Below are 27,455 nucleotides of genomic sequence, written 5' to 3'. Positions count from 1 at the left end.
GGAACTAATTAAACTACTTAGTGGTACCAATAATATTCTACCATCGCAACCTTCTGTAACTTTATGTGAAATTTCGGAATTTCTATAGTCCGTAGCATCAGATGCTGCTGAATTAGTTTAATTACTTTCCTGCGGTCATTCGTGTCCATCAGCAGTTAGGAAGCCCATCCCTCATGAGACATTATCGAAATATCAAAGTGCGAAAATTTACATCAACTTTTATAACGACGTAATCATTCGACTACGAGCCACGTAATGTTGCTAACTAAATTTTGTTGTTGCAATGTGTACCATGACCATATGGCTTCGTTCATAGATTTTCCTTACTTTTGTACAAAATCCCCCGAAAAAAATGTTTGTCAAAGTAATCGTTTCCTACTCTACACGCGTCACGAGGTAAAAACGCACAACTGGTACTTAAAAAAAAAAAAAAAAAAAAAAAAAAAAAACCACGGTATAAGCTTGCAGCGGCTCTTTTATGAAAACTAGCTCGTATACATTTCAAAAGCCATAAATATGCGTGTGTACCTGATCAGGCCTGAGGCCGGGCGGGACCCACGTGTACTCCTCGAGGGCGCAGCCACTGTCGTCGTCGCTTTGCGAGTGGCGCTGGTGGTGGTGGTGCTGCTGCTGAACCAGCGCGTCCTGGACCACGGGCGGTAAACCACCGACACCCACACTGCCCAACTGGTGGAGCGGACTTTCGAAGCTGTCAGGCCTTAGCAGTTGCGACTGAGGCTGGTGCGGCGGTTGTTGCTGGTGGTGGTTCTGGATCGTGGAGTTGGGCGTGCTGGGGGCCGGCGAGCCCGGCGTCGTCGAGGCTGGACTGCTCTGGAAGCCCATCGCCATGGACATGCGGGTGCCGGAGACCAGGCTCGGGCTGCTCACCCCGACGCCTGGCTCGGATGGACTGCGCTGGTGCTCCTCTCTTGGGCAGCGACAGCTCTTGCATACTTTTCTGGAAATCGAGCACAAAGTTGGGTTTTTTTATTCATTTTTTTTTTCCTCACAGAACACAATACATCGTATTGGTGTTCAAAAACGCAATTATTGTATACAAAGACTTTAAATGTTGCAGGGAAGTACGATTCATACAAAGGTTTCATTGATATATAGTATGTGAATTGTGAATAAATAAATAATTTTTATTTTTAATAGTTATTTTCAAAATATTTTCTTCAGAAGAGATGAATGTAACAGCTGAGACAATCACTTTGAATTGCTCAAAGCGTACCCGTTGATTCGCACCCTATGTAATGGTGCATGTTCGAATCAAAAATTTGGAGCATTTCTTTGTGCTACTCTTTGAAGGAATTTAAAAAATTCAGGTGAACAAAATAGAAAAAAAACATGATCAAAATACATCGGATAGAACTTTAAAGTATAATAAAAGCAACTTGGATGTTTTTTCTATTTTCTATATTTCGTCGTCACTTGGGTGACCTCATCACTACTTAAAAACTAAATTAATAATAACGATACAATTACTTCCACCTTCAAACACAAGTTATTTTTGAAAAAAAAAAAAAAAAAATCCTAGTATAAGACATGTGGGAGCAAGTTTCTTTGTTTTTATACGATGTGATTTTTTTATTTTTTTTATAATACCTAATTGTAAGCCAATTTGCCTGTACAGTTTCATTGGTCATACGAAATTAGGCAGCAATACCTAGAACATAGAAAGGGAACTTCTAGTAATAAGTAATAAGGTCATGTGTACGTATAATATTACGTCTGAAAGTTTAGAGAAAAATGATGCCATTACGCTTGACAATGAGAAAAAAATACATAAAAATGGGCACAACGTTCAAAAGCCCTGAAAAAAATATAAACAACATTTTTGTTTCAAATACTCTTTTATTTCAATATAACAAGTTTCATTATGTGCGAAAAAAAAATTCTGGCTTGTTTGTACTTCATGAGTTTATCAAAATGTCTGTTTCGGTTTTTTAAAAGATTTTTAATTAATCGTATATTGTGTACATGCTCCGAACAAGATGTGCAATAAAAAAATCGAAATGGATGAAAAGCACAAAGTTTATTTTCATAAGGATGAATAATAAAATATTCAAATCAGTCTCTGCTGTACTGCCCCGTCACACGCATACCAAGTTCTTCTTGATAACCCTTTTTCCTCACGGCAGACGGAATAATTGATCGAACCCAGAGTACAAAAAAGCGACGTACTTGATTTTATTTCTCTTGCGAGACACTAATTAACGACATCACTATAATTGTCCTCCCTCAAAGAGACGAGAGTTAAAAAAAATCCAACGAGAGAATGACTCCAGGATGAATAAATTTAAGAGTTGATGAAAGGGGAGCCAAAATTTTCCTATTTTTTATTTTTATTTTTATGAGCCCTTGAGAGTTCGACTCCCGATAGTCTCAATTAATATTCGGTTGAGGGGTTTATTTTTTTGGACCATTTTACATAATTAGTATGGATACATTATCCAACTATATGTTACGATTCGTGTGAAAGGCACTATCTTGGAACGAAGGAAGGAGTGAGACAAATCAAAAGAGAATTGAGACGAGGACTCTGGGAGGTGTAACAAAGGAGATAATGCAGTGTAGAGAGTCATCAGAGGAGAGAAGAATGGCACTGTAATACGTTGGTGAAAGAGTAGGGACCTTTTTAACTCCCATTAGGTGCAAAGAAGTTACTCGTAAATTAAATCAACATTTGCACTATTTACATACATAAGTTCTTTAATTTTTATTTTATCTTGTGTTGATTCTTACCTTATTCGTGATATTTTGGTTTTTCCTAGAAAACTTTTTTATTTATATTTGTAGTAACAATTATCCCTTAAATTGGCGTGCAATCAATGGATGAACTAGTGGAAATTCTCGTAGAAATGTTCAGTCTATTTTAAATTATTGACTTTCATTATTTTTTATAAATACATAAAATTAACAAAAAAAAAAAAAAAAAAAAAAAAAAAAATCATTGAACTTAGTTATACAGCCGATACCAGAGATCTAATAACTAATGATTTACATCAACTACTGTTTTGATGTTATTTATAGAAAAGTTTTTCCACACATATTATCCACGTGGACCAAATTATTCTTGTCACCCCTTTTTCCTCACAGCAAACAGAATAATTCAAGGATCTGAGAGAACAAAAAAAAAAGCATAATCCTCGATTTAATTTCTCTTGCAAGACATTAATTAACTGCATCACGATAATTGTGCTTCCTCAAAGGGACAAGACCAAAAATAACCCAACGCGAAAAAGACCTTGCGTCGGATGAAAATTTCTTCAATCTCGCGTATTTGTTTGACCTCACCAGCGTTTAACTCCTGATTGAAGTTTCACCATTGCATTTATCTCCTGCTCTTTTCGATGTATACGCCGACATTTTGTGGAAAAGAAGAAGAGGACGAGGCAAATTAAGAAAGAATCAAGACAAGGACACGATAAAGATGCAAAGAATGAGATAAAAGAAGTGTGGAGGTTGGAGGAGAAAAGAGGGAGCTTTTTGAGTTATAATTTGGCTAGTAAGCGTAAGTCACTCGTAAATCAAAAAGACATTTCACTTGGGTGGCTTTGGTTTTTTTTTCCTTTTTTTTTCAAGTTCAGAAATGCAGATTTAATAGTCGAGTAGGTTATAAGAAAGTCAGCTTTTACCTGACACGTTATTTACGACATCATGATCTTTTATTCAACTATAGGTGTATTTTTATTTTTCTAACTGTGCATTGATTGTTGCTAATGTGACAATAATAAAGTTGAAAGATAAAGGTATATAAACACGCCTATCTGTGCGGTATCAAGTTTCCTTTACATTTCTTGGCTTGTAGTAAAAACAGGACAAAACTTTGGTTAACGTGAAAAAAATAGTGCATGACTATGGTAAATGTATTGTGTATACGAAATAGAAAATTAAATAATACATATTGATCTATACAATAAAATTTATTCTTGCGCAACCAATCAACTAAAATTAGAGTAAGTCAAGGTATTACCCAATATAATGAGAAAAGAAATTTTTTTTTCATTGTCAAAATTATTTTTAAAATTTAGAATGAACTAAAATTTAATAGTACATCGTTATTTGCATTAAACTGAGAGCTTCACGAATCCAAAAAAATCTCGTCAATCTCGAAATTCTTTTTCTGAAATTCACGAAATTTTCTCGAAATACACGAGGTGCATGTAATTATATTCAAAGTCGATGGCGTGAGGCTTATATACAAAAACAGGTTTTAGAGAAAGAGTCTACATTAGGATTAAGTAGTCCTTATCCACGCGCAGCAGCTAACTCGTAAATTGATAAGCCGTGTTGGCGAAATTATTACCCAAAACCATTTAGCTAAATAATGTGTACGAGCTATAGTCATTAGAAAATATACAAGTTTTTTCTGATTAAGATAATAGATTATTTTATTTATTTTATTTGGAACAAACAGAAAAACTCATTTATGGGAAAATATTTATAATTTCTTTGTAAATTTTTTATGCTAGTAATTTAGGACTCATAATTATTAAAATTTCATGTGGTGTAAATTTATGTGAAGCAGATCCTCGGATTAATCCTCTGCCAATTCAAGCGTGGTAAAAAATACGATTCTAGCATTTCATGCAGTCTACTTTAAAGATAAAATATTAAAATTGTACGTATAATATGATTTGTTTATTCACGTACACCAACTGTATTGAATTTTGAGGATTTTGAGTGAGTAGAAATTCGTTAATTTTAATTCAGTGGTTTTATATGAAACACTTGTTGCACAAAAGTTAAAGAAAAAATTTATAATTAAATGAAATAACTGCAAATTAAACGGACTTCTCAGTTTATCAAAATTTTTAAATATTTAAACTCAACAGGTTCCACTTCATGGATGCCAAGTAATTGAGATAAAATGTACTAATTATTATTAATGATCTACTTAATAATAAAATTATAATTTAGATATAACGAGACTGACAAAAGCACTGATTCATCGAAAGTTGTTTTACCTTGCAATAATAATAATAACTCCATGAGCCTCTGGCTTCTACAGAAATCTTGCTCATATATTTGTCTCTCAAGAAAGCATGCATATGCATTTCGTAGAGGCGGGCATGAGAAAAATTAAATGAGAATTAAGACGAGAGCGCGAGGGACGCCTCAAAGAAAATGAGGCTGTGCGAGAGTTCTAATAAAGAAGAATTAGACTTGGTGTTGGTGGGAGAATTTAGACCTTTTGAAATCTAAAGATTTTACATACGCGACTCATAAATCAAAAGGACACTTTACTTGATTACAATTATTTTTTTAAATATTCCTCCGTAGACAGGATTACTGCAGGTGCAGTTGACACGGGCATAATTTCAGTCTTCACGTAACTTTTTTTTTCATTATATTTTTAAATTACGTTTGTTGATACATTTTTTAGAAATCGATAAAATCCATCTTAATGTTCCTTTTTCTCATCATGCCTTAATTGTTTCTAAAATTAAAATAAGAAGATTATATTTATGTACATAACATATAACTTTGGAAAAATTTTCATTAAAAATTACCATAATTATTTTGAAAAACGAATATTAATATTTTCCGTGGCTAAAACAAATCTAGCTTTTATTATTGTGTTTACGAGATGAGAACGTTAGATAAGCTTTTAGGTCGAAAAAAAAAAAAAAAAAAAAAAAACAAAAACAAAAACAAAAAAAAAGAGTATATCGACCCTATACACGTCACGGCCAATAAATTTCGTTGGATACCGTTACACGGAGCCGAGAAATATCTGCTCTTAATTAAGGATACGCGATTGCGCGCTCATGCCTCGCGAAGGCGCAAATCATTCGTGTAACACATACATGCACGCAAACCTGCACCCATGCAATGCCACGTGTATAACTGCGTTAGAGCGTATTTTTCAGCTATTTATTCTCAATCGAAATTTTCCCGAGTGCCGTACAATTGCGTGTAACTTACGCAAAGATGCGTTTGCCCCTGTATCCATTATCAGAAGAAAGTCCACTTGTGAAATCCAAGATTTTACCAGTGTACATTTTATACGCGGTTGTAGAAGAGTGGCGGTGGATGTGAAAAAGTACGTGTATCTTATCGCCTCGTGCGCAAGAAAGCCGCGCCAAAGTGGCACGCGAATTCCGCGCGATAATTTTGCCGTGGGTTTTTTAAAGATTCCCGTAATGGCGCGGCGTAGTAACGACATACGGGGGATCGGAAAAATCACGAGAAATGTTGTCTTGAGGTATACGTGTCCGCATCGTTTTTATGCGGACAATAGAAAGTCGTCTTTTTGTCGGTGGCGTTTTTTTATTTTTACCTTTTTTTGTTTTTTGTTTTGAGAGGATTTTTGTTTTAAATTGATGTTTATTCGAGGGAACAGTGTACAAACGATCTTGTGCGCGCGTGTAATTAAGTGTAATTATAAAACTGGTCGAGCGTGCAGAGTTTCTTGCGTTGCTCTCTTTTAGAGCGATTTTTACGCCACGCGAAACGAGATTGTCTGATTTTCAAACAGGTTGGATTTATGGTGTCGGACAACCTGGAAAGTGTAGTGAATAAGTCGCCGACTAAACGGGAAGATGTGTGTTTGCGTTGATACGAAATTTAGTAAATCAAATATGTACAGTTGTCGAATTGGGACTCAAGAAGAAGAAAAATTTTTTGGAATTTAATGCTGGCAAATAAGTCCCGTTTTTTAATCAACGCATAAATCGTCCTAGGACATTGATAAGCTATATTTTTTTGCCAATGTGTCGAATTGATGGTATAGGATTCTAAAGTCTTAACATTTTTCTCTAATAATAATGATAGTAATAATAATAATAATAATAATAATAATAATAATAACAATAATAATGGATGTAATGTTGAATAGAAATAATACATGTAAGCTAGAATTTAATTTAAAATTTAATTTAATTTGAAACGTTCACAAAGCTAAACCATATAATAATTAAATTAAATTGTAATATAAATCATTGTATTTTTCGACCAGGACGAATTCAATATCGGTCAAAAATATATGTATCTCTGTTAGATCTGCCAGATTTCTCCTATCATACAAAAAAAAACTAAGATGAGAACAGATATAGTGCGGTGAAGTTGAACATATCGTCAAGGTCATACAATTTATAACCTTATATATATCATGTCGTAATATCATGCGACACCTACTCCTGAAGTAAGTATGAAGTGATTTATCTTAACCTTTATCAGTTTTTGTATGCATAAAGACATGAATTTTATTGTATAATTCAAATGTCGGGCCTAATGGTTTTTTTTTTTTTTTCCATGTTAAAGACTAAGTAACCATTAGGTCTTGTCGCTCGTTTCACGCAACAATGTTCAATTAAAACGACACCAGAGTAGAAGATTGCGCTGCCATTAAACTTCTTAAATTCCGCTGCAATAATGAAAACAAAAATCACAATGACCACTGGCCGGTAGAACGATGCGGGCAGTTTTGCTCATTAAAACATGCGACCGCGAGGCTCATATGGTAGCCAGTACCCATAAAACGCGTAATTAATAACGCCCTCCTGTGTAGTACAAGGTAATGTACGAGCATACAGTACAGGCAATCCAGTACACGCGTGTGTCTACCGGCGTATACGAGTATGATTACTTTTCTTGTTTTATTCCCTTTGTTTTTTCGCAAATTCGCTGCCGGAGTACGTGGACTTAATGGAATATCGATGTCCTCGATGAGAATGTTTATCGGCGCATGAGCGACTATTTTTTTCTGTACATAATATGTCTGTGCGTGTTTACCCTTTTTTTTTTTTTTTTTTTTTTTTTTTTTCGAGAGGAGGGCTTTTAGTTTCGCAAAATCACCGAGCCGTGCCGGACTCAAATGTATCGTGGCACTGGCCGAAAATAAACATCAGCTGCACGCGTTGTTCCTTCCCTTGGTGCAGTCTACGCATACACGTACACCTAATCCCGGCTTTTTACGGGCTGCTGATCAACGATGCTGCACCTGTTGGAAAATTTGTGCGATTACAGGATAACTTTCTTTTTTTTTTTTTTTTTGTTCAGAAAAGGGGGATTGGCTGGTGATTGATGAATTTCGACGCGACACAAGTTTTTTTTTTTTTTTTTTTTTTTTTTTATCATGGAATATGCGTGTATTGAAAGATACATTTTTGTATGGTATTTTAGATTTTACATTTTTCGCTTTTTTTTGTGCAACTGTGTTAGTTATAAATTTATTGTAAAATGTTTTTGTGGTGTCAATACCTATTCTTGTCAGCGACTTGCATTACTAGAGATAGTGGGGTCGATCTCTTGATGGCTAATTTTTTTTTCATATGTGTATGTAAAATATACAAATACGGTCGTTAGATTTATTGTACGTATCAGTATATACTAAGAAAGTTAAGTATTATAATTTGTTGGCTAAACAGATATAAAAAAAAGTGTTTGTATAATTTTTTTCAAAGTAACTTTTACGTTTTTCTTGTATTCTAGCTCAATACTTTGTATTCTTTATTTATAGTTATACGTGAACTTCTTTGACTACAGTAATTATTGCTTGTGATTTAATAATGAATGCTAAAAAAAAACTTAAATAAGATCAATGCGAGAACCCATCAGGTTCTTAGTAAAAAATCATACACATAAATTGTTTGCATGAAAAAAAATTATAAATTGATTCGGTTCGGAGAAAAAGATCCAGTACCTATGGTATTAGAAATGCAAAGTCAAAGAATAATTTCTAGAATTATTCGTTTAGAAAACAACTAATACAAAAAAACCATGCATACATTAAACAGCCTTCACATGTCAAAGTGTCAACCTATCGACTTACTGCTTAGCGCAAGATTCACTTTTTTCAAAATTAAAATACCCTTCAACCCAAACTTTTTTTACTGCTAACTTATACGAAGAAGAAACATTCCTGTATTATCAAAAGTAGCCTCTTCCTATCTCGCCGCGATGCGTAATTCTCGAGTGCCTCAAGCAATTTGCGCCCTTGCTCTCTCGAGGTAAGTATATGCGTTTTAAGTAAAATCTCTGTAAAACGAAATGGTACACGCTCGAAGAGCAAAGCGGTGGGGGCTGTATAAGCGACGACACGACGCGCATGTAATACATTACGGACTTGGTTGATTTTCAATGTATTTGCATATTAAGAGAACTGCATTAATAACATATACACGCAGGAGTATCAATGTTCGGCACTTGCTGTTTGATGTGATGAAATTCAGGGAGGGGTGGGGGGTTGATTGCAACATAAGTGAGTGGCAATTGAGTTTTACCTGGTAAGGGAATGCGAAGGTCCTTGCAGGTGAGTGTAAGTTTCAGCTGAGAAGTGATGGGATAGGATCAAGTGGACGGGGTTTATGTTACGGTAAAAGTTGGGAGATGGAGAGTGCAATTGCTGTTATTTCCGGGGCCTATCGGTGCAATGATCTACTTGATTGGGTTTGCTCACCCGAGATTTCATTTTTGCTCTGTTTCAGGTAATAAGAGCAGAGAAACGATCAAACGTTCTTTGAACGGATGATTAACCTTGAAAATCGGATACAGTATGAACCGTGCGTCTGTAATTTTTTTTTTTAAAAGTAAGTAAGTAAGTACTAAATCAAATGATTTTTTAAATTTTTGTAAGAATAGGTATTAAATTGATTTTGAAAACTGTCTCCAACTGATGTTAGCAAAAAATGTATGCCGGTACGCACGTCAGCATATTGTTTCTTCAGTAGTATAAGTGGTCAGTATCCCCACGGGAAGTTAAGACTGAGGATTTGAACCCCACGCCTCATGCGTTGGCGTTAGTAGCTCTGATCACAGAGCCACCGACGTCGACGCTCAGTTGAAATTAAGATCGCTATTTCATTGGTACTGTTAGACTTTATTTTACTGCTCTTTTAAATTTTAGTCCACAAAATAAGGGCATTACATGAATCAATGTTTAATCGAGGTAGTTTGACAGATCTGAAGTTATTAAAAAATGACGAATAAGGAGATTTTTGAACTGAAACAATAAAAAGTACACATAATTTAACAAAGGTGTACCAGAGAAGCTAGAGAAAAATTATTTGATATTCAAAATTGGGTACAATGTAATTAGATATTGTCAATATTATTAAGCTAGATATGTTGATTTTTATTTTCATTTGAAATGAATCCTGTAATATTTCTTAAATTATTTCATAATAGTTACGTGGTTATTGTGAAAGTTTTTTTACGTACTTGATATTCAAGATAAATCATTGTTTTCAGTAATCAAACATTGTGAAACTTCGTCGTATTACTAATATATAATAAATTTGTTTCAAAAGAATGAAAAATGTTTTTTTTTGCACTGCATGGGTGACTGATATTAAATTGTAACAATTTACTGTACCAATTAATATTCAAACAAATAAATCCAATTAATGCAAATCACGTGTACACCAAACGTCAAACTATTTTCTAGCCTGTATATTCAATTAGCCATCAACAAAAGATTCAAGCTTTCATTAAAATATTTTCACCACGTGATTGCATATGTTGACAAAAAACTTCGATCGTGCCCGTAACAACGCCACCCGTATTGTAAAAGTGACGTACAGCAAAAAAACGATTACAACCCTTTCACCATCTCTACAGCCTCGGTATCACAAAAATTCGTCAACACACATACTTGAGCGCATGAAAGCAGAGGCAGACTTTTAACAACCAATGTCCCTCTCACGCTTTCACGCACACCTTATAAACTTTTTTTAAAATGTTTTTATTACGCTTGAAGGAAAAGAAAAAATCGCAAGATTGACGATGGGTTGCAAAACGATCACGTTCAGCCGGTCAGCTTCCTTAACGACGTTCTTGAGACGAGAGAATAGCCATCAGGGTCGAGAGAGAGAGAGGGAGAAGTGGAATTATTTTTTATTGTACATCAATTGCGGTGGGCTTTTCGACGCGTTAATTAGTCCTGCGGGCGCCAAATGAAAACTCTTCCTTGAAGGGATATCCTTTATTGTCGAAGGCCTTTCAATTTTCGTTGCCACGTGTTTATACATATTACAAGGTAAAACAACGATGAGATTTTGCAGTCTGGTTATTTTTACAATACTCTTGTCGATATTTTTTTACATGACTTTAAATGTACTGTAAATCTGGAATTGCGTGAAAAACCACGCGTCCGAATCACAGAGGTGGATTCAATCCGCGGAATGAGTGGAAAAGTTGAACTAAACAGGAAACTAGACTTTATTTTTACAATAAAAAAATGTACGCAGCTCGTGTACATTAGCTTGTTGGGGTGGTTTAGTTGCAGATCGGTCATGATAATGTTGCGGGATCAAGTATACCGATGTACTTGCTTGGGATTTGAAAATGCATTGAAGGTAGAGTTTAAGTTGTAATAAGTATGGAATCTGATATTTTAAGTGCACTAGTTCATCATAGAGGTAGAAATGGTTATTAGAGTAAATGATAACTTCTAGGACAAATAGATTAATGCGACGAGAATTTTTTCAATTTCAACCACATTTCTCGGAGTCCATGTCATTATTATCTTGATGTATTCAAATTACAGCTTGTGCTTGACGATGTAAAAAAAAAAATTACAATTTTCTCCGAGTTAGTTTTTTCTACTGAACCATCGATGTGTTAAATGTACGGACTATTATCATGAAAATTATCAAATAATCTAGCTTCGTCGTTATAAAGGTTTATTAGTTCTTTTTTATTGTCAAATGTTTATTGTACAAGTACATGATTCAGGTAAAAAAGAGTCAAAAATTATTTATAATTTTATTTTTTACTTTTCATGACATGTTTGAAAAACTAAATAACGTTTAAGATATTATACTAACAATATATAGGTATACATAAAAAATTATAATCTCCACTCAAATAGCATATACTAATTATTATATTCGTTCTGTACCAAATTCTTAATCAGCACAAAATTGAAATTAACATAAGCTAGGTTTCTTCTTTAAATCAATACCTATACAAATTCACCATCTTTGATTTGCAGAAAAAATACGTATTTATCGGTATAAATGAATTTGTGATTTTTTATGTCGTTTTACAATTATGTATACACACAAAAGCCAGAAGTGTAATACAAATACTTTCAAATTTTTGTACGTAAATTTTACCTTTTATTACGTCAGTACGAACAACGACTGATCTTTCAAGTAAGAAAATAATTGGACTAGGTATGAAATATAAATTTTAAAAAAAAGCACTCTGCTGAACTATGGATTTCAAATCAGTATTGACTGCACAAGTAAAACTATACTACGCGAAAAATAGTGGATGGAAAGCAAACAAAGACTCTAATGGTCTCCACGAATTTTTTGGTATCCACATCCCAGTCGTATCACCAAGTAAACTCTGTCAAATGAAAAATTTGACTCACGTTTGTATGAAAAAAAAAAAAAGTTCTCTCGCTAACTCCATTTTCATTGCCAGAAACGTCACATACTGATACGTAAAAAAAACACTCGCATGTCCCCCACGTACACAGTAGGACAAACAGGCGAGAGAACTGCATGAAGCGAGTGTCAAAATGGATCGCATGCAGGCCAACAGTCGCTGCATTGAACACACAATCTGCCTTTCAAATAACTCCATCGGGAAAATTCGTACGTAAAAATCAAAGCTTCCCAGAAAGAATTTCTGTATTCACGTTGTTTATTCAGACACACCTTTTTTTCATGCTCCAGCAACGGCACTCTCGTGGCAAACGTTGTTTTTAAACGTATACATAAATATTTTTTTATAAAGTGAAAAAAAAAAAAAAAATAAATAAATAAAAACTTTATAAATATTCCAAAGCACGCGTTCTCGAAATACAAACATTCCCACAAAACTGTGTACATCGAGAAACGCACAATTGACATCGAGGGTCAAATTATTTTGCACACCCATCCATCGGGTGAAAGCGAAACAAACCAAATTGTCCACCATTAGAGCCATTTGAAAGAAAAGGACGTGGACGCCATCGGCCACGTTTCCACGACCATTAAAATTCACTCGGGCCTCTTTTGGTGCGTGGGTGTTTTTTCAGCCCGTACCATCGCTCCAATCGCACCCTCTGCCCATGCAGCTTCCACGGCTACACCATGCCCCGGAAAGAGCTGGATAGTTTGCTTGTATAATGTTAACTCTCGTTCTCAGGAATCAGATCGAATATTTCTCGCGTAGCGCGTTTGTGAGGTGCGCGTATTGTACAATAGGTCCTAGCTGTGTTAAAAAGGAGAAAAGGAGAGCGACCCTCCCACGCGTATATAATACACGCACGGAGGCCTTATATGTATCAAAATCCGATAATGGCACGAAACGAATAATTTTCCTCTCTACTTTTATGCACAGCCGTATATGAACCAGCTGGCAAGCAATGGCTTACGAAATCGAGCTCGAGATTGTATAATATATTTATGCATATACAACGACAATGTAAGCCGTAAGTGTACCATAAATCGTTACTCGAAGCAAGGATATTACGGGTATACGGTGTCTTCTCGATATAGTTGGAGATTTTATTTTTTCGTTGTTGGCACCCAGCAGGGGAACTTGTATACGTAATAGGGTTACACATTGTTAGGCCAGCGCAACTCGAAGGAATTCCTCCTTGGGTTATGGTATTTATTGTGCCTTTATGGGTGACAAACGCGCTATTTCTACGTTTTAAAGGCGTGTACGAGTGTATGCTCGATCGAATTGAATAAGAATTGTTGTTTGACGGTGGTGGCAGTGTTTAGCTTATTTGGATGATAGTTTTTTGATAATCTAGCGCATTTTTTTATTTGTTCCTTGGTATACTCTTTTGAAGGCGTCTACAACGTTTAACATGGGTTTTGAGTGTTTTGACAGCAATTAAAATTTTAATGTAAAAGCATGGCAGCCGGAGGCGATTTAATTTTTGTTTGGGTCTTTTATTTAATTGATTTCCTCATACCTATTATATTTTTTGGTTTGATAAAATTGAAAAACTCGTTAAAAATAAACAAGCAGACCCTTGTTGGATATGGAACCACATAAAATGGCTTTTGTACAGTCCAAACCGGTTTTACGTTTGTTCAGCATATGCTTCGCGTTATTTGTATGAAAGGTTTGATTAATTGAAATCGCAGCGAAATTCTATGAGCAAGTAATGCACTTTATTTGTACCTGTATATGAATGGAGATTGGAACAAACAGTGATTCACGAATACTCGGGTTTTTATACTTTTCGTTTAAAAGTGCTCCTCTACCTTTGTACAAAATGTTTCAATATAGATTTGTGTTTGGTAAACAAGAAAATGTTACATATCTTTTTTTTGTGCTTATTTGAAAAGGTAAAAGTGGGAGAAATTGTACAATTTAATATAGATTTAATATAATTGTATTAGTAGAATGACAAACCTTTTATTGTAATTCTGACATCGAATGAATACCATATTTCGATCTGAATACGGAATCATCCCATATTACTCTATACAGTTTGTGATATAAATACAGCAAGCTTCTTTTAAATCAACAATAAAATAGATTTCAACTGAGCTTTTCGATGTTCTCCACCGTACTATCTTGTAGTCCATCATACTCGTGACATCATCGATCTTTATTGATGTTCATTGTACGTATTGTTCTTGCTTGTAGTTTCGTAGCAGTGAACGTTTAAATGCCTTGATAGGTCTCGAATGAAAGTTCGGAGTAAAGAGTTTTTGAAAATCCCTGTATTCTTTACGTCCCGTCAAAGTTTTGATGAAAAGCTCCAAACGAAGGGAAATTGCAAACTCTGAAATTTCGTTCAAGAGACCCATCAAGGATTTTTATTCCTTGCTGTAACTGAGTTATAAGTATAGACAATAAAAATTATGTACATTGAAATTGAGCAAAGAAGTGTGATGTCTCGAATACAAGGATCTCCGAGACCTGTACAAAGATATTCCCTTCCATCGTGAAGTGTAAGAACCATCTCGTGCGTTCTTATGGAACCAAATTTCTAGTGAAGTAGAAAATATATACATTTCTTAAACTATTCGCATTCAAAATACATTTTTCATCAACAGTCATGAAAAAAACTACCTCCAAACATCTTATTTATATTATTGACACGGTCTGTACGTCGACCAATCCAAAACAGCGCACCATCGTTCTTTACAAAAGCCCCCAGCTCGAACACTCCACACAGTGGATTGAAACATCCACCCAGACTCCCATCGAATGAAAAATTCCCCCAACTTACCCATTGTTGTCAATCGTACTCCTTGATCCTGCTTCATCCAGATCACTCTCAGTTGCAGTCCTCGATCCACCCCCATCATCGGTATTTTGTCCCTCGGCATCCTCATCCCCCATGCGATCGACGATACACTTCCTCGATCTCGCCTCGTTTCTGTTCAGAAACTCGACGCACTTCTCCGTCGGGCTGGCCCTGGGCGTGGACAGTGCCGGGCAGCCCGGGTTCCTCGTCCTTAAAAACGCGTCCAGATAGTGCTCGCTGTCGCTGGGCAGGTCGTAAACCTGTCCCGGCTTCCACGGATCCCTGTTGTCGTCCACCTGCACGCTCACCGACTTGGCCGTCGGTTGCTTGGCTGGCAGCTCGTCTTTCGTACATACCACGGGGTTGACCACCCCGTTGCTGTACTTCTTCGAGTAGAGCTTGCGCAGGTAAGCCTCCTGCTGGCTGCGTGATGCCCAACAGCTCGGGCTCCACCATCGCTTCGAGCCGAAAACGCCTGAGGTACGACGTTTCAGCGCCAAGCTGGAGATTATCGTGTCGATGGCGCTGCTGCTGCTACCGCTTTTTTTCGACGACTCGTCGCAGCTAGCCGAGTTGGCCGTGGCTGTCGAAGGAACAGTTGCGGTGCCGTTCGCGTCCATCTTTGAAAGGCTGTTCAATGTGTCGACCGTCATTTTGGACCTTTTTTTTTTTTTTCACACGTGCACTTTATTTCGTCACTGAACTTCAACTGCACTTTTAACACCTTGTTTTTTACATTTTAATTTTGCATTTGAGCACCAAAACTTAGTTTTTTTTTCTCATTCGTCGACATACCTGTGTAAACATGTAATAGGAACTAGTTGAAATACGAGTTGAGAGTATGGCACGAGTAGCGTTTCACTGGAAGACTTTGCTCCAAAGGTTTTACAAATACAATAAGGGTAATTAAAAAGACTGGTCTTGATTACGAAGCGTATTTGCTCCATATAAACCGAGTGACCAAACTTTGCAAAACTAATAGACCAAGCGATTTTTAAATAGAATCCTACGTAGAGTCATACGCGCAGTTCAAAGTCAAGTCGTAAGCCGAAGCTCGCAAAAGTTTTCTACCTCATTAGGCTCACCCCTCCCCTACCACTTGGACCATCAAAGTCCCATTTGCCTAATTTTATCAACCCGAGAAGGCAATTAAACTGATGGTGGCGAGGAAAGGAGAAAAAGGGAAAAAAAACTTGGGACAATCTGATGCTCCATCTGGTAACTAACTTCACTACGCTCGGGCAGTTATAAAACGAGCCTTAAACGGATACTTGTGTATGTACACCTGCAACGTTGGGCGAACCGCTAACTTTCGCACCATTAATGAGAAAAACAATGGCACCCGAGAGCAGACATCAGACTCCTACCATCGCTCACGTAATAAATACGACTCTTTGCCTCCGTCTGGCAATTAATCCGATACCCCATCCTCACGGCAATATTATCGGAGACCTCGCATTTCGTAAATATTTCCTGAATGTGCATCACAACCCCTGGAGCGATCCGGCGTATAATGTTATACATTTCAACTACTGTTACAGTAGAACACACGCTTCCGGCATAGTTGCCTCTTTTGTGATTCCTTCGATAGCGCTTCCACATCCCTCCCGGAACAGCTTTCGTCCTGGTCCTCCCTGTATATCCCTCAACAGCTGCGCTTGTTTTGCTTGATTTTCCGCGGCGAACGACCGCACTGTAATTTCAGCTCTCCCGCGCGCGCTTCCTTTTTACGCCGGTACGAGGATGATGAAGGAGAGAGAGAAAGAGACGATGTTGACTCTCGTAAGGGGGGAGGCTTGATTAGCAGATGGCTATCGGCTGATAAATTTTGAAAATCGAAGCGCGCTACTCCTCGCTACCTATTACTGTTATTATTGTTCTTATTATTGTGGTTAAAGGCAGATTTTTGTCGATGCTCGCGTGGAACATGGCGTTCAATTATATTTTTGTGGGGAAAGTACCAGGTGTACACCTGGATTTATCAGATTGTTTCATTTGGAACTCGAGAGCGCGATGTTTGAGCGTGTACGGGAGATTTTTTTTTTTTTTTTTTTTTCTTGATCGTAGCTTCGGGTTATACTTTTGCGCGAACACTCAATCAATATTTGCAAACGAGAAAATACTCGGGTATAATCAGGCCGTGGAATTTATCGTTAATACGTGGGTTTATGGTGTGGTTTAATTGAAATTTTTAACCATATGATATCGGAGGTGGTTGGATTCTTTACTGGTATGTACGGCTGGGTACGAGAAATTTAATTGGATTGTTTTTTTTCAGCACCGCTGTTGGGTTGAAATCAAAGATTTATTTCACTGGACATTACCTGTACTTTCGGTGAAATCATACGAACAATCATCCTTTTTTTCATATAGTTAAAGAATGTGTACGAGATTACATTCATCACTTAGTCTTAACTAATGTCAGTCTATAACAGGAAATTAAAACATATAGCTTATATTGAATATTTTCGAATTACCCGCCTTCGGCAGATCACGTGATTGCTACGAGCCAATCAAATTTCGAACAAAAATGCTTCGTTACATGACCCATCAATTTTTTGAGAAATAAAAGATTGGAGATTTTAGAAAATTAAAAATACTCCACAAATTGTGCGTTGTTTGTAAAAAAAAAACAAAAAAAAAAAAAAAAAAAATGAAAGAAAATTATATAATTATGTGATCGCCGGCACCGCATGGCTTTGATTTAATTAACACTAACAATCTCCCAGTCACGCAAAAGTGAAAAACTCAAATGCACCCGATTAAAACTCAGATAATCCACGTACAAGACAAACTTCTCTTCTTCTCTAGGTGTAGTAATTCTTCGCTTTTAAATATAATGCCTGAATTTCCCAGGCTGGAAAACCCAACGCACGCCAAGTCGCAGGAAAAGGTGGATAAGGTGTGCGAGGATTAAAAAAGCACCGACTCGCTTCTTTCTCACGTGAGACAGAGACAGAGAGCGCACGTATACGGTAATTAGACTGTTAAACGGAACCGACGTGCTTGTCCCTCCCTTTTTTCCAGTTTTGCGATGCACAGGTGTTGGGAATGCATTTTTCGGTCGAGGGTCGAAGTTTGATCGTTGGCTTTTCGGGCGCACGAGTTCCGGGGATTTTTTAATTCGTTGATGGGCTTGTGAGAGGATAGAGGGAGCAGAGACTGTTAAAAAGTCGTTTGTTGGGTGGGTGAAGGGTTTTGTTTTAATTACGACCGGAGAGGGGACCAAGTTGGGGATGGGCGTTGCGTGCGTTTCCGGTGATGATTGATAAGTCAGTGGTTTTGGATTAATTGGTGTGCTGCGGAGCTCAAGTCGTGCCTAAAATCGATTGAAACTTTATTCTGACCAGTTTCGGAATTTCATGAAAATTGAAAAAAAAGCACAAGGAGTCTGGTGCTTGCCCTGGAGACATGTACCACCAGGTACGAAAACTACTATTTTGATTTTCATTTTATTTTATTATTATTATTATTGTTTTTTCTATCAACTCACGAGTAAGTAACATGTAAAAAAAATTTTTTTTTGTACCATACAAACTCCAGTTACATGGGCTCCAAGCACTTTCTCTCACTGAATCATCATTTACATCCTTTAATAAAAAATATTATTCAGAACTAACAGAGACACATGTACATTATAAATTCTGCTTGATCAGTGCAAATGTTATCATAAAACTTGTTTTAATGGTTCTTTCATCGCATTGCTCAAGAAATAGATCGACAGCTCTTTGTGACGCATCCCGTACAAGAGTAATATTTTTTGATACAAATTAACCTTTATATTCATGAATTTTCCCATAATAAAATATCATAACCAGCAAGGAAACTAAAGAATTTCATTTTGTGAGTATACTTATAATGCAATATCCACGGGGACGAACATCAATTAAGGATCTGTCACGGAGAAAAGAGATGTGCAGCGGGTCGTTACCACGATCGAATCCTGCTATAAGCACACAATACTATACCTGCAAACATGCAGGTAGGTATATAGGCACCTAGCAAGTATAGGAATATCGGAGTTTCTAACTGAACGGGAAAGGTGAAAAAAGAGCGCCACAGCTGTAAGGATGGACATTCACGGGGAGGAGTCGAACACTCGCGCGTGTGTGTATAATGTATACCGCGCGTGCCATGTATAGATAACCGGTAGTAGGAGAAACGCGGGGATTAACGTTTTAATACGACGACCTGCTGAGAAAACGGAGCTGAGTGAATAAGTACGCGGATATATAATGTATAGCTACGGAAGACTGAGAGGTGATGCTCTCTCTTTCTCCGGGTTCTTTTGTGTACCTGTTCAGTTGCAGAGGGTTACGTACCTTTTTTTTGTTCAATTAAAAACAAAATTGTTTTTTCTTTTGTTCACAAATAACTAAGCTACTAGTTTTGTATGATTGTTTTTCTTTATAAGGTCTCAGATCAGACACAGAAGTCAATTAGCTTGAAGAAGTCGTAGGTAACGCTTTTGAGATGCTTTTTGTTGAACAAAAGATATAATTATACATGAACATTAATTTTTGAATGATTGTTTATTTTCCTCAATGTGAGCGAATAAACACGATCACATAGAATGTGAGTTCCAAAGAGAGGACGCACGTACAAACGCGCAGGATAACGGATATTTGTTATTCAAGTTACGTTTAAAAGTTGAAATTGGAATGAACGTGCAATTCTCGACGGCTATGGACTTCTGAATATGTACCTATTATATACTGACAGAAAAAAATCGTTTGTATTGTTTACTGTTAAGAAATGTGCATTTGAAAAGAAAGAAGTACTCGATCGTTAACAGTTAACATTAATACAAAAAAAAAAAAAAATTAATGTTTTCATGAATAAAATAGGAATCATTCGTAGTTGAGAGGGAAATGATCAGTTGTTAAAGAAAAGTTTATTTAAATATCCTTGAAAAATTCAACAAGAAGTTGGATATCTTCGAACGATGATCGATAGCGATTTTTTTGGAATATTGGAGTATTATCCAAATTTATTCAAATCATTAAAAACTATCTTTTCATTCAATCTTCAAAAAAAAACGTACTTATTACTGCATTCAGTAAAAGGGAGGGTTGTTAATACAAAATACTAGTACATGCATGATTTTTCAACTTTCTTATTAATGGTAATCTTATTGCTGGACTTGGCAACAGTGATAATGAATCGTTTAAAATTTCGATGTCGCAAAAAAAAGGAGATGAAATTTTTATAGGTAATGAACTGAAAAATTAATTGATTCTAACCAACATTCAAAGACTGTGATGGTTATTTGATCTTGTTGCTAAGCGTAACTGTACATCATATAAATCTATGGCTCGTCCTTTAATTATTCATGTTTTTCATTAATCTCTAATATTAATATCGATGAAAAAAAAAATTTCCCTTTAATTTTTAATGAATATTTTCATAAACTTCAAGCTGTTCATAATGAATTTGTCACGAGTAATCTTTTTTATCGGTGAGTTTAAAATATCAATTAAAATGTTTCATAATAAAAATAAAAAAAAAATAAAAGAGATCGATGAAGTCCAGTGTTTTCCAGCCACATTAGACTACGTCCGTCTTAGAGCAACAATTTTTATTTAAACTTTTAATTGGAAAGAAAAGTCAACCCAGCCGTCATTGCAGAGCTCTAAGCAAACAAAAGTCACGAGCGCAATATTTGTCAAGTTATTGTTTTTTTTTCAAAGATACACACGGCCACCAACGTTCAGCCCTCGCAATAACTTTCTCAGGTTGCGGTTTCCAGTTCCCCGCAGAAACAGCCAAAGGCGCTCGCCGGGACAAAACTCGTCCCTCCCTGTTTTTTTTTTTTTTTTTTTTTTCGCTCGCAAGATATCGGTTTCTGCTACATTTTTCTGCGGAGTGAAGGGTGGGAGCCATTGTTCTGTAGCGCGACCTTGGAACACCTCGGCTCCGGATAGTCCCTTGGCTCTATCATTACGCTGCGATTATCTTCCGGGGGCATTTTTTTCTTCTCTCTTTTTCTTCCCTTCTCTCTTTTTATTCTTGTTTCCTACTGTCTATTTTTTTTCTTTTTTTTTTTTTTTTTTCTTAAGTCAAGAGAAATGAAGAATCAGAAGGTTGAGAGACAGCAGTGGCTACGCGGAAACGCATTAAGTCGACGTTTTATTGGCTTTCGGGGAATGAACTTTGTGCGAAGAGTTCGAACGTACTATTGTGAAATTTGTGTGGAATACCGTGTCATTTTTGTATGGGAGAATATTTTAGCGCTTGATGCTTGATGTGAAAAGCAGTTGTCAGAGAATTATGTTTTTGAAAAAAAAAGTTCGTCATACATGCACCGTTTTCTCGTACATCTTCGTATTTTAAGATAAAAAATGATTGGTGCGTATTTTTCTTGAGCATAATCATCCACAGTTTACGATTCCTAGCCTTTATTCATTTTTCGAATTCTTATTGACCATCATTTTTCCTACCATAGGTATTTATCAGTAAGTACTTGAAATGTATAAAATCGAATCAAATTTTTGACATTTAAATATTCTTAAATTACTTTCTTTACACAAACCACGATACAGATCTAAATCATTTAAATGCTATATAAAAAAAAGGCTCCATAATGAGTGACCATCAATATTTATACGTCTTACAATTGAGGTTCTTCTCTGACAAATTCTTATTGTGTCATTGTATCCTGTACCTATTCAACTGAAATTTTCTAGGCATAGTGTATTGTATTCCTAATATAAAAATCACCAGTTTTAAGGTTAAAGTTCATTATTGATCTTTAATTATTGTATCTTTGTTTTTGAACCCCTGAAGTTCCTAGTTCATAGTTTGTAAATGTCTACGTGATTTTACGTACAGTATGCGATTTTTTTTCAATTTTAATGAGCAAGAAGACTATTTTATTGCTATCTAGTAACGTAGATGATCATAAAACACCACCCAGACACTTACCAGCAGCGGACTATAGGCACCCTAATAATCTAGGGAATGCTCAATCATCGATTGTATGCCCCTAATCTAAGGTCAATATTTGAGTATCAAATTTCTTAAGATCACAAGTACTTTATGTTTTATTTGAGATTTTTTAATTTCTTGGCTTGAAAAATTTAATGATAAAGATTTTTACGTTGGCTTGTAATTTTTTAAATGTATTCTTTATTTAATTTAACGAAGGATCCCAGTGATTTTCAAACCAGCCCAACAACCACCGCTCACATTTCTCAACTCTGAAAGTCATCAAGACCACGAGAAACAGGATCAAAATCCTGCAGTACGTACCGAGCATTCATATAGGTATATGGACACAGGTCCAAGAAGATCTGCCGAGAAATTTCGAGGAGGACCAAAATTTGGGATAATTAGACGCGTGGCCGCAGGGTTGTATACCACAAATTTTTCGTTGCCCCGCCACACTGCAGAAACACGTATATGGTACGTAATCACCGGCTGCGCTTCCCAAATCGCTTTGGCTCGAAACAATTCATTCTCAGAACTGATGTTTTATTACAGTCCCACACGAAGGTTCACCTGTATTTATTCATTTATTTTTTTCAAACGTAAAATTGAGTTTGCATTGTATTTGCATCGCATCGACTCGTATAATTTGCAAGTAAAGGTATGTGCATTGAACAACCCATCCACAAACGGCATCCACCTGAAAACTAAATAATTTCAAAAATTAAGCGTCCCTAAGCAAATTACAAGCTCGACCACGCAATTAGATCCGATATCTCCCACCCCATACAGGAATGCCATAAAAAACCATAACGCCATTTCGACAAAACAAACAGTCCTAAAGAACGAAAAAAAAAAAAAAAAAGCTCAAAGGGCGTATAAAAATTTTCCTCGTTTACCATTAAGGCACACGGCTGCATCAGTCCTGGAGTATAGTCGCATGCGTAGGGACACGGGGCTCGTTTCTTTTTCGTGCCCGACGGCACAGCATCCGCGGGAGCGCAGAGCACCTATACGGCACATCATTCGAGAGAAGGTAAGAGACGCTCCACCTTTTCCTCGTACGTGTATATAATATGTAGGCTTCCATACATCCACTGGTAAAACGCAAGCAAGAGCAGAGGGGCACAGGAGCGTCGGCACCAGTGGTTAATTAAGCTCGCCTCTCCCTACCCGTACCTGTACGTATATGTACGTACCCCTCTCTATGTATACCATCTCTTTCCCGCAGATTATCCCTGCGGCAACAGCACGGCATTCTTGTTGCGTTGCTGATGCAGCGGTGCCGAGGAGTAGAGATGCCCGCCGATTATCTTCATCTCTTTTCCGTCCGCGTGCGCGAGTGGGTACGTATATATGTAATATACATCGTCCCTTCTTTCTTTCGAACGATATCTTTTTGCGCTCCTTTCGCCGGCTCTTGCTTCTCTTTTGGACTCTCTCTCTCTCTCTCTCTTTCTGTGCCATGATCTATTGCTTCTTCCTTCCTTTGTTTGTTTCTTCGTTCCGGCTTTTGTAGCGAGCATGATATAAGAAGGATTATTAGTTTACACAAAAATCTGATCTTTTCCTTTATTCTTTCCTAGTTTTCTCCTGCTAAACCAAATGTTTGTCTGTTTACACCCACTTTCAATTTCCCTTATGTTATCATGAGGAATAGATGTAATTGTCACTAAGAACCTTTTTTATCATTACTCAGTTGTTGCAATTCCTTCTGTATTATACCATCATGCAGGAATAGGTCTCGTTGTGACGAAGGACCTTTTTATGATTACTGACCTATTTCAATTCCTTATGTATTGTCACAATGCAAGAATAGATATAATTTCCACTAAGGACCTTCTTATGATCACTCAGCTATTTCAATTCCTCATGCATTAACATTATGCAAGAATATACGTAATTCTGACTGAAAAACTTCTTATAATTACTCAGAAGTAACTCTGCTATCGTTAAAAACATCAGTTGTGCTCATATACAACTTTAAATCTAATATCACAAGTTCAGCTACCAGGGTATAGTCATTCCCACCGATTGAGCTGTAAATATTCTCAAATTCCGTATTCACACGAGTACGGCATACCGTGAAGGTACCTATATTTTATGAGACCTGAGAATTGGCTAGCACTCAGCGGATCCAATAAGAATCGAGCACACCGACGTAATGCTAAGTAAAAATCACTACTGGCAACAAAAGCATGCGTCGCTTGGAATAGTAACAGATAATGCCATCACTTTATTAAAACCACTTTTGGAGAATTTCCAATACTCTTCGGCATCGGTACATCTTTATCTTCTACACGTATGCAAATGAGTTTCAAACTTCTGTGCACAGATGTTGACATTTTTACGAGAAAAAAAAAATTTATTTGCGATTTTTCGTTACCTCGAAGCCGTTAACGCACTTCTCTCGTACACATAAACTCTGTTTCACGATACGTTTATTTTCCTAGTCATACCGAACCTCTAGCTCGCTCGCTCGCATGTCCCACATGCGTTTGTCTCTTTTCGTCTCCTGCTTGTGCGTCCGTGTAAGTGTGTCTTACGGTTATACCTACACATTCTTGCATAGATACCAACCAGCCTATCTTCCTTGAAAAACGTGACCACGATCCTTTTTCCCTTCTTCATTATCACCGAGCCTATTAACACGCGGACGCGACATTCCTCCGCATTCGTACCTATCGCGTCTACATACATACACGTGTGTCGAGATACCCACGCTTCCTCGACCCTTAATTGAGATATCCTCACCTATATGTGTATAAACGGACCTGTATCTTGTATTTTAATTAGTCATATCCCACAAAGTGCCATGCATCATCACCGTCTTATTCTTATTCTCTGGTAAGTGTCTCATCTTAATTGACTTATCGACCATTATACATCCAGATGCTGATAGTGCAATATTACGTTTATTATGGAGACCAAGAACAGAAAAATAATCTACGGATTAATACCCAGTTGAAAGATAAAGTAAATGTGGTAGTTTATCATCAGCTTTGTAATGTTTCATTCGCACGTAGCTTACCCTGATTCTATAGTATGCATTGTACGAGTGTTCAAAAAACGGATTTAACGAGAATACACCTTTAAAAAGATTTTGTAGTCGCAGTATTGCACTTCTTAGTTGAATTTCAGTGTAAATAAATGATATTACCAATGAGTCCGGCTCAATTGCGGCAAATAATAAAAATCCTTGATGGGTCTCAAAAAATCGTTCAGAGTTCGAGATTTTTTTTAATAACAGACTATCACTCGATTTTGAGCTCCCCCTCTTCAAAATGAAATTGTTTTTGGATTGTAATCAATTGCTCTGAACCTTTATTTAAGATTTATTAACCCATCTCATAATACACAACACCCAAGCTGTAAGCAAACACAATAGCATCGATGTACACAGAAAATGAGCAAAGATGAGTGAGTACGAAAGTCTACTGATTTTGACAAAATCGATCACCCCAGTCTCTCTTACATTCTCTTCGTCAGAGCAATCGGTTCAAGGTATACTGAAGAAAGGGGCTTCATTCGCTCCTTCACTCACTCACATTTCTCACCTTTTCTTTCATAATTCAATTTCGAACGCTTTATCAGCAACGTGAACCGCCCGCGCCGCCCCGGAAATATCCCTACACCTACTCATAAGACACTCATATCTTCAAACTCTATCTTCGAAACTTATCGGTGTAGGGTCTCTCTCTTTCTCGCTCCACATATCCTCGTCCTGCAGCTGCTACCGCTCTTGCTCGTTATATACGTATACACTCTCGCGTCGTCGACTCTCAGCTTTGTCTCTCAAGTGCGTGCGTGTATACGTACGCCGTACACGTGTACGTGTACGGAGATAAGGATCGACGAAAACGCGAGGAAAGAGAAAAAGAAAGAGCGCGAGCAAAGAGATAAGATCTTCGCGCTTCTTCTATGGTGCAGGCGTGCGATTAATTTCACGATTTTTCACGTGATCGTTAACCCCCCTCCCCCATCCAGGTTTTCTTTATCTTCTTGTTTATTAAGCGTGGAGGGTTGAATTTTTCCGGGAAATCACGTACATGTACGCGGGGGCTCGTCGTTACCTCGTTTCGAGAAACGTATGGCGCAGTGTGCTATACGAGGTGCGAGAGAGAGAGGAATTGAGAAAAAAAAAAACAACACGAAAAGCTGGAACACGCGGGGAAAAGTTTGCCAAGAAAATTAATGGATCATGCTGCCGCTACCGTTGTTTATCTTGCATCTCTTTCTTTGCCTGCGGAGTCATTTCGAGTACATGCGATGTGCTGAGGAACTCCCCTCCGTCCTTACATCTTTTCGATCTGATCTACTTGTTCCCGAAAACGATGAAAGTACGTGCGAAGCGTCGAGTCATTCTACATTTACATATGAGCCAGTCATCAGGTACCTCATTCGTAATTCTCGTTTTACGAGATTATAGTTGAGGGTGTAGTCGTGATTTTGTTTTCTACTTAGGATCGACAATAATGGCGATGATAATGACAATGATGATGCTCGATGCTTATAGTTAGGAGGAAGAATTTTAATCGCAGCCTCGGATGAGTATATCACATGAGATATATATTACGATTGATGGAAAAATTGTTTCAGGGGAACTAGATGGATGTATCATTATCTGAATAATGTCGAATGAGTGACACCGAGGCGATTATATGCGAAAGTGGAAGTAATTCTCTTCCCCGTTCTTCTTCCTCTTTCTGAGCGCAGAAATAATAAGCGTTGTTGCAAGGAATATCAACGCCGTGGGCGTTTTGTCAATGTTCTCAAACATCAAGGAAATGTTTGTCTACGTACGGATAAATAGAAACTCGAAAAAAAAAAAGAAAAAGAAAATGCACGAGATTCACGTGGTTCGTTGATTTGGCGAGTCGCTGAAAAAACACGCCAAGATGTTTGCGGTGCACTCCTGCGACCCTGCCTCGCGGTATCGTTTCGTGAGAGCTTCCGAGCGCTTTCAAAGTTTTTTCACGTCTTTCGTGTACACACAAGAGCACGCGCAAACATTGTTTAGCCGCGAAAAGAAGTTTTTCAGGTATTGGAGATGAAAAACCAACAATCAAACAAAAAATATTTACGTCCAATGTGGACAACGAGCGAGGAGTTCTTGATAAATCCAGAACAAACGTGTACTCTTTGAAAGTGCAAGGAAGGATCGAATGCTGTAGGTACTGAAAAACGAAGCCACCGTAAACGTCCACAAATGCAGGCACGATGTGCAATTAAATCATGTAAGCACCTACATGATTAATTAAGGTGAGAGAAATGGCGTAGAAAAAACAGGTATGTGTGTCCATGGACGTGGCCCCTACTTGGGAGAAAAACAAAAAAGGGGGGGGGGGTAAAGACGGCAAGGAAA

General features: G+C 37.1%; 1 protein-coding gene across 1 annotated transcript in view; it reads right to left on the bottom strand.

Moving 5' to 3' along the window:
- The window catches only part of LOC106636435 (uncharacterized), a 250,834-nt gene that overhangs the window by 7,224 nt on the left and 216,155 nt on the right, over nucleotides 1-27,455 (bottom strand). Inside the window, exon 2 of the mRNA XM_089588933.1 lies at nucleotides 529-958. Coding sequence (XP_089445059.1) covers nucleotides 529-958 — 430 coding nt within the window. The remainder of the gene's footprint in view (nucleotides 1-528; nucleotides 959-27,455) is intronic.

This window comes from Copidosoma floridanum, unplaced genomic scaffold (assembly GCF_036245765.1).
Source record: "Copidosoma floridanum isolate Cflo_tuat_1 unplaced genomic scaffold, Cflo_Japanese_pri ptg000007l, whole genome shotgun sequence".
In the NCBI taxonomy this organism is placed as follows: domain Eukaryota; kingdom Metazoa; phylum Arthropoda; class Insecta; order Hymenoptera; family Encyrtidae; genus Copidosoma; species Copidosoma floridanum.
Note: the sequence above shows the minus strand (reverse complement) of the source record. Positions and strands in the feature narration are given on the sequence as shown.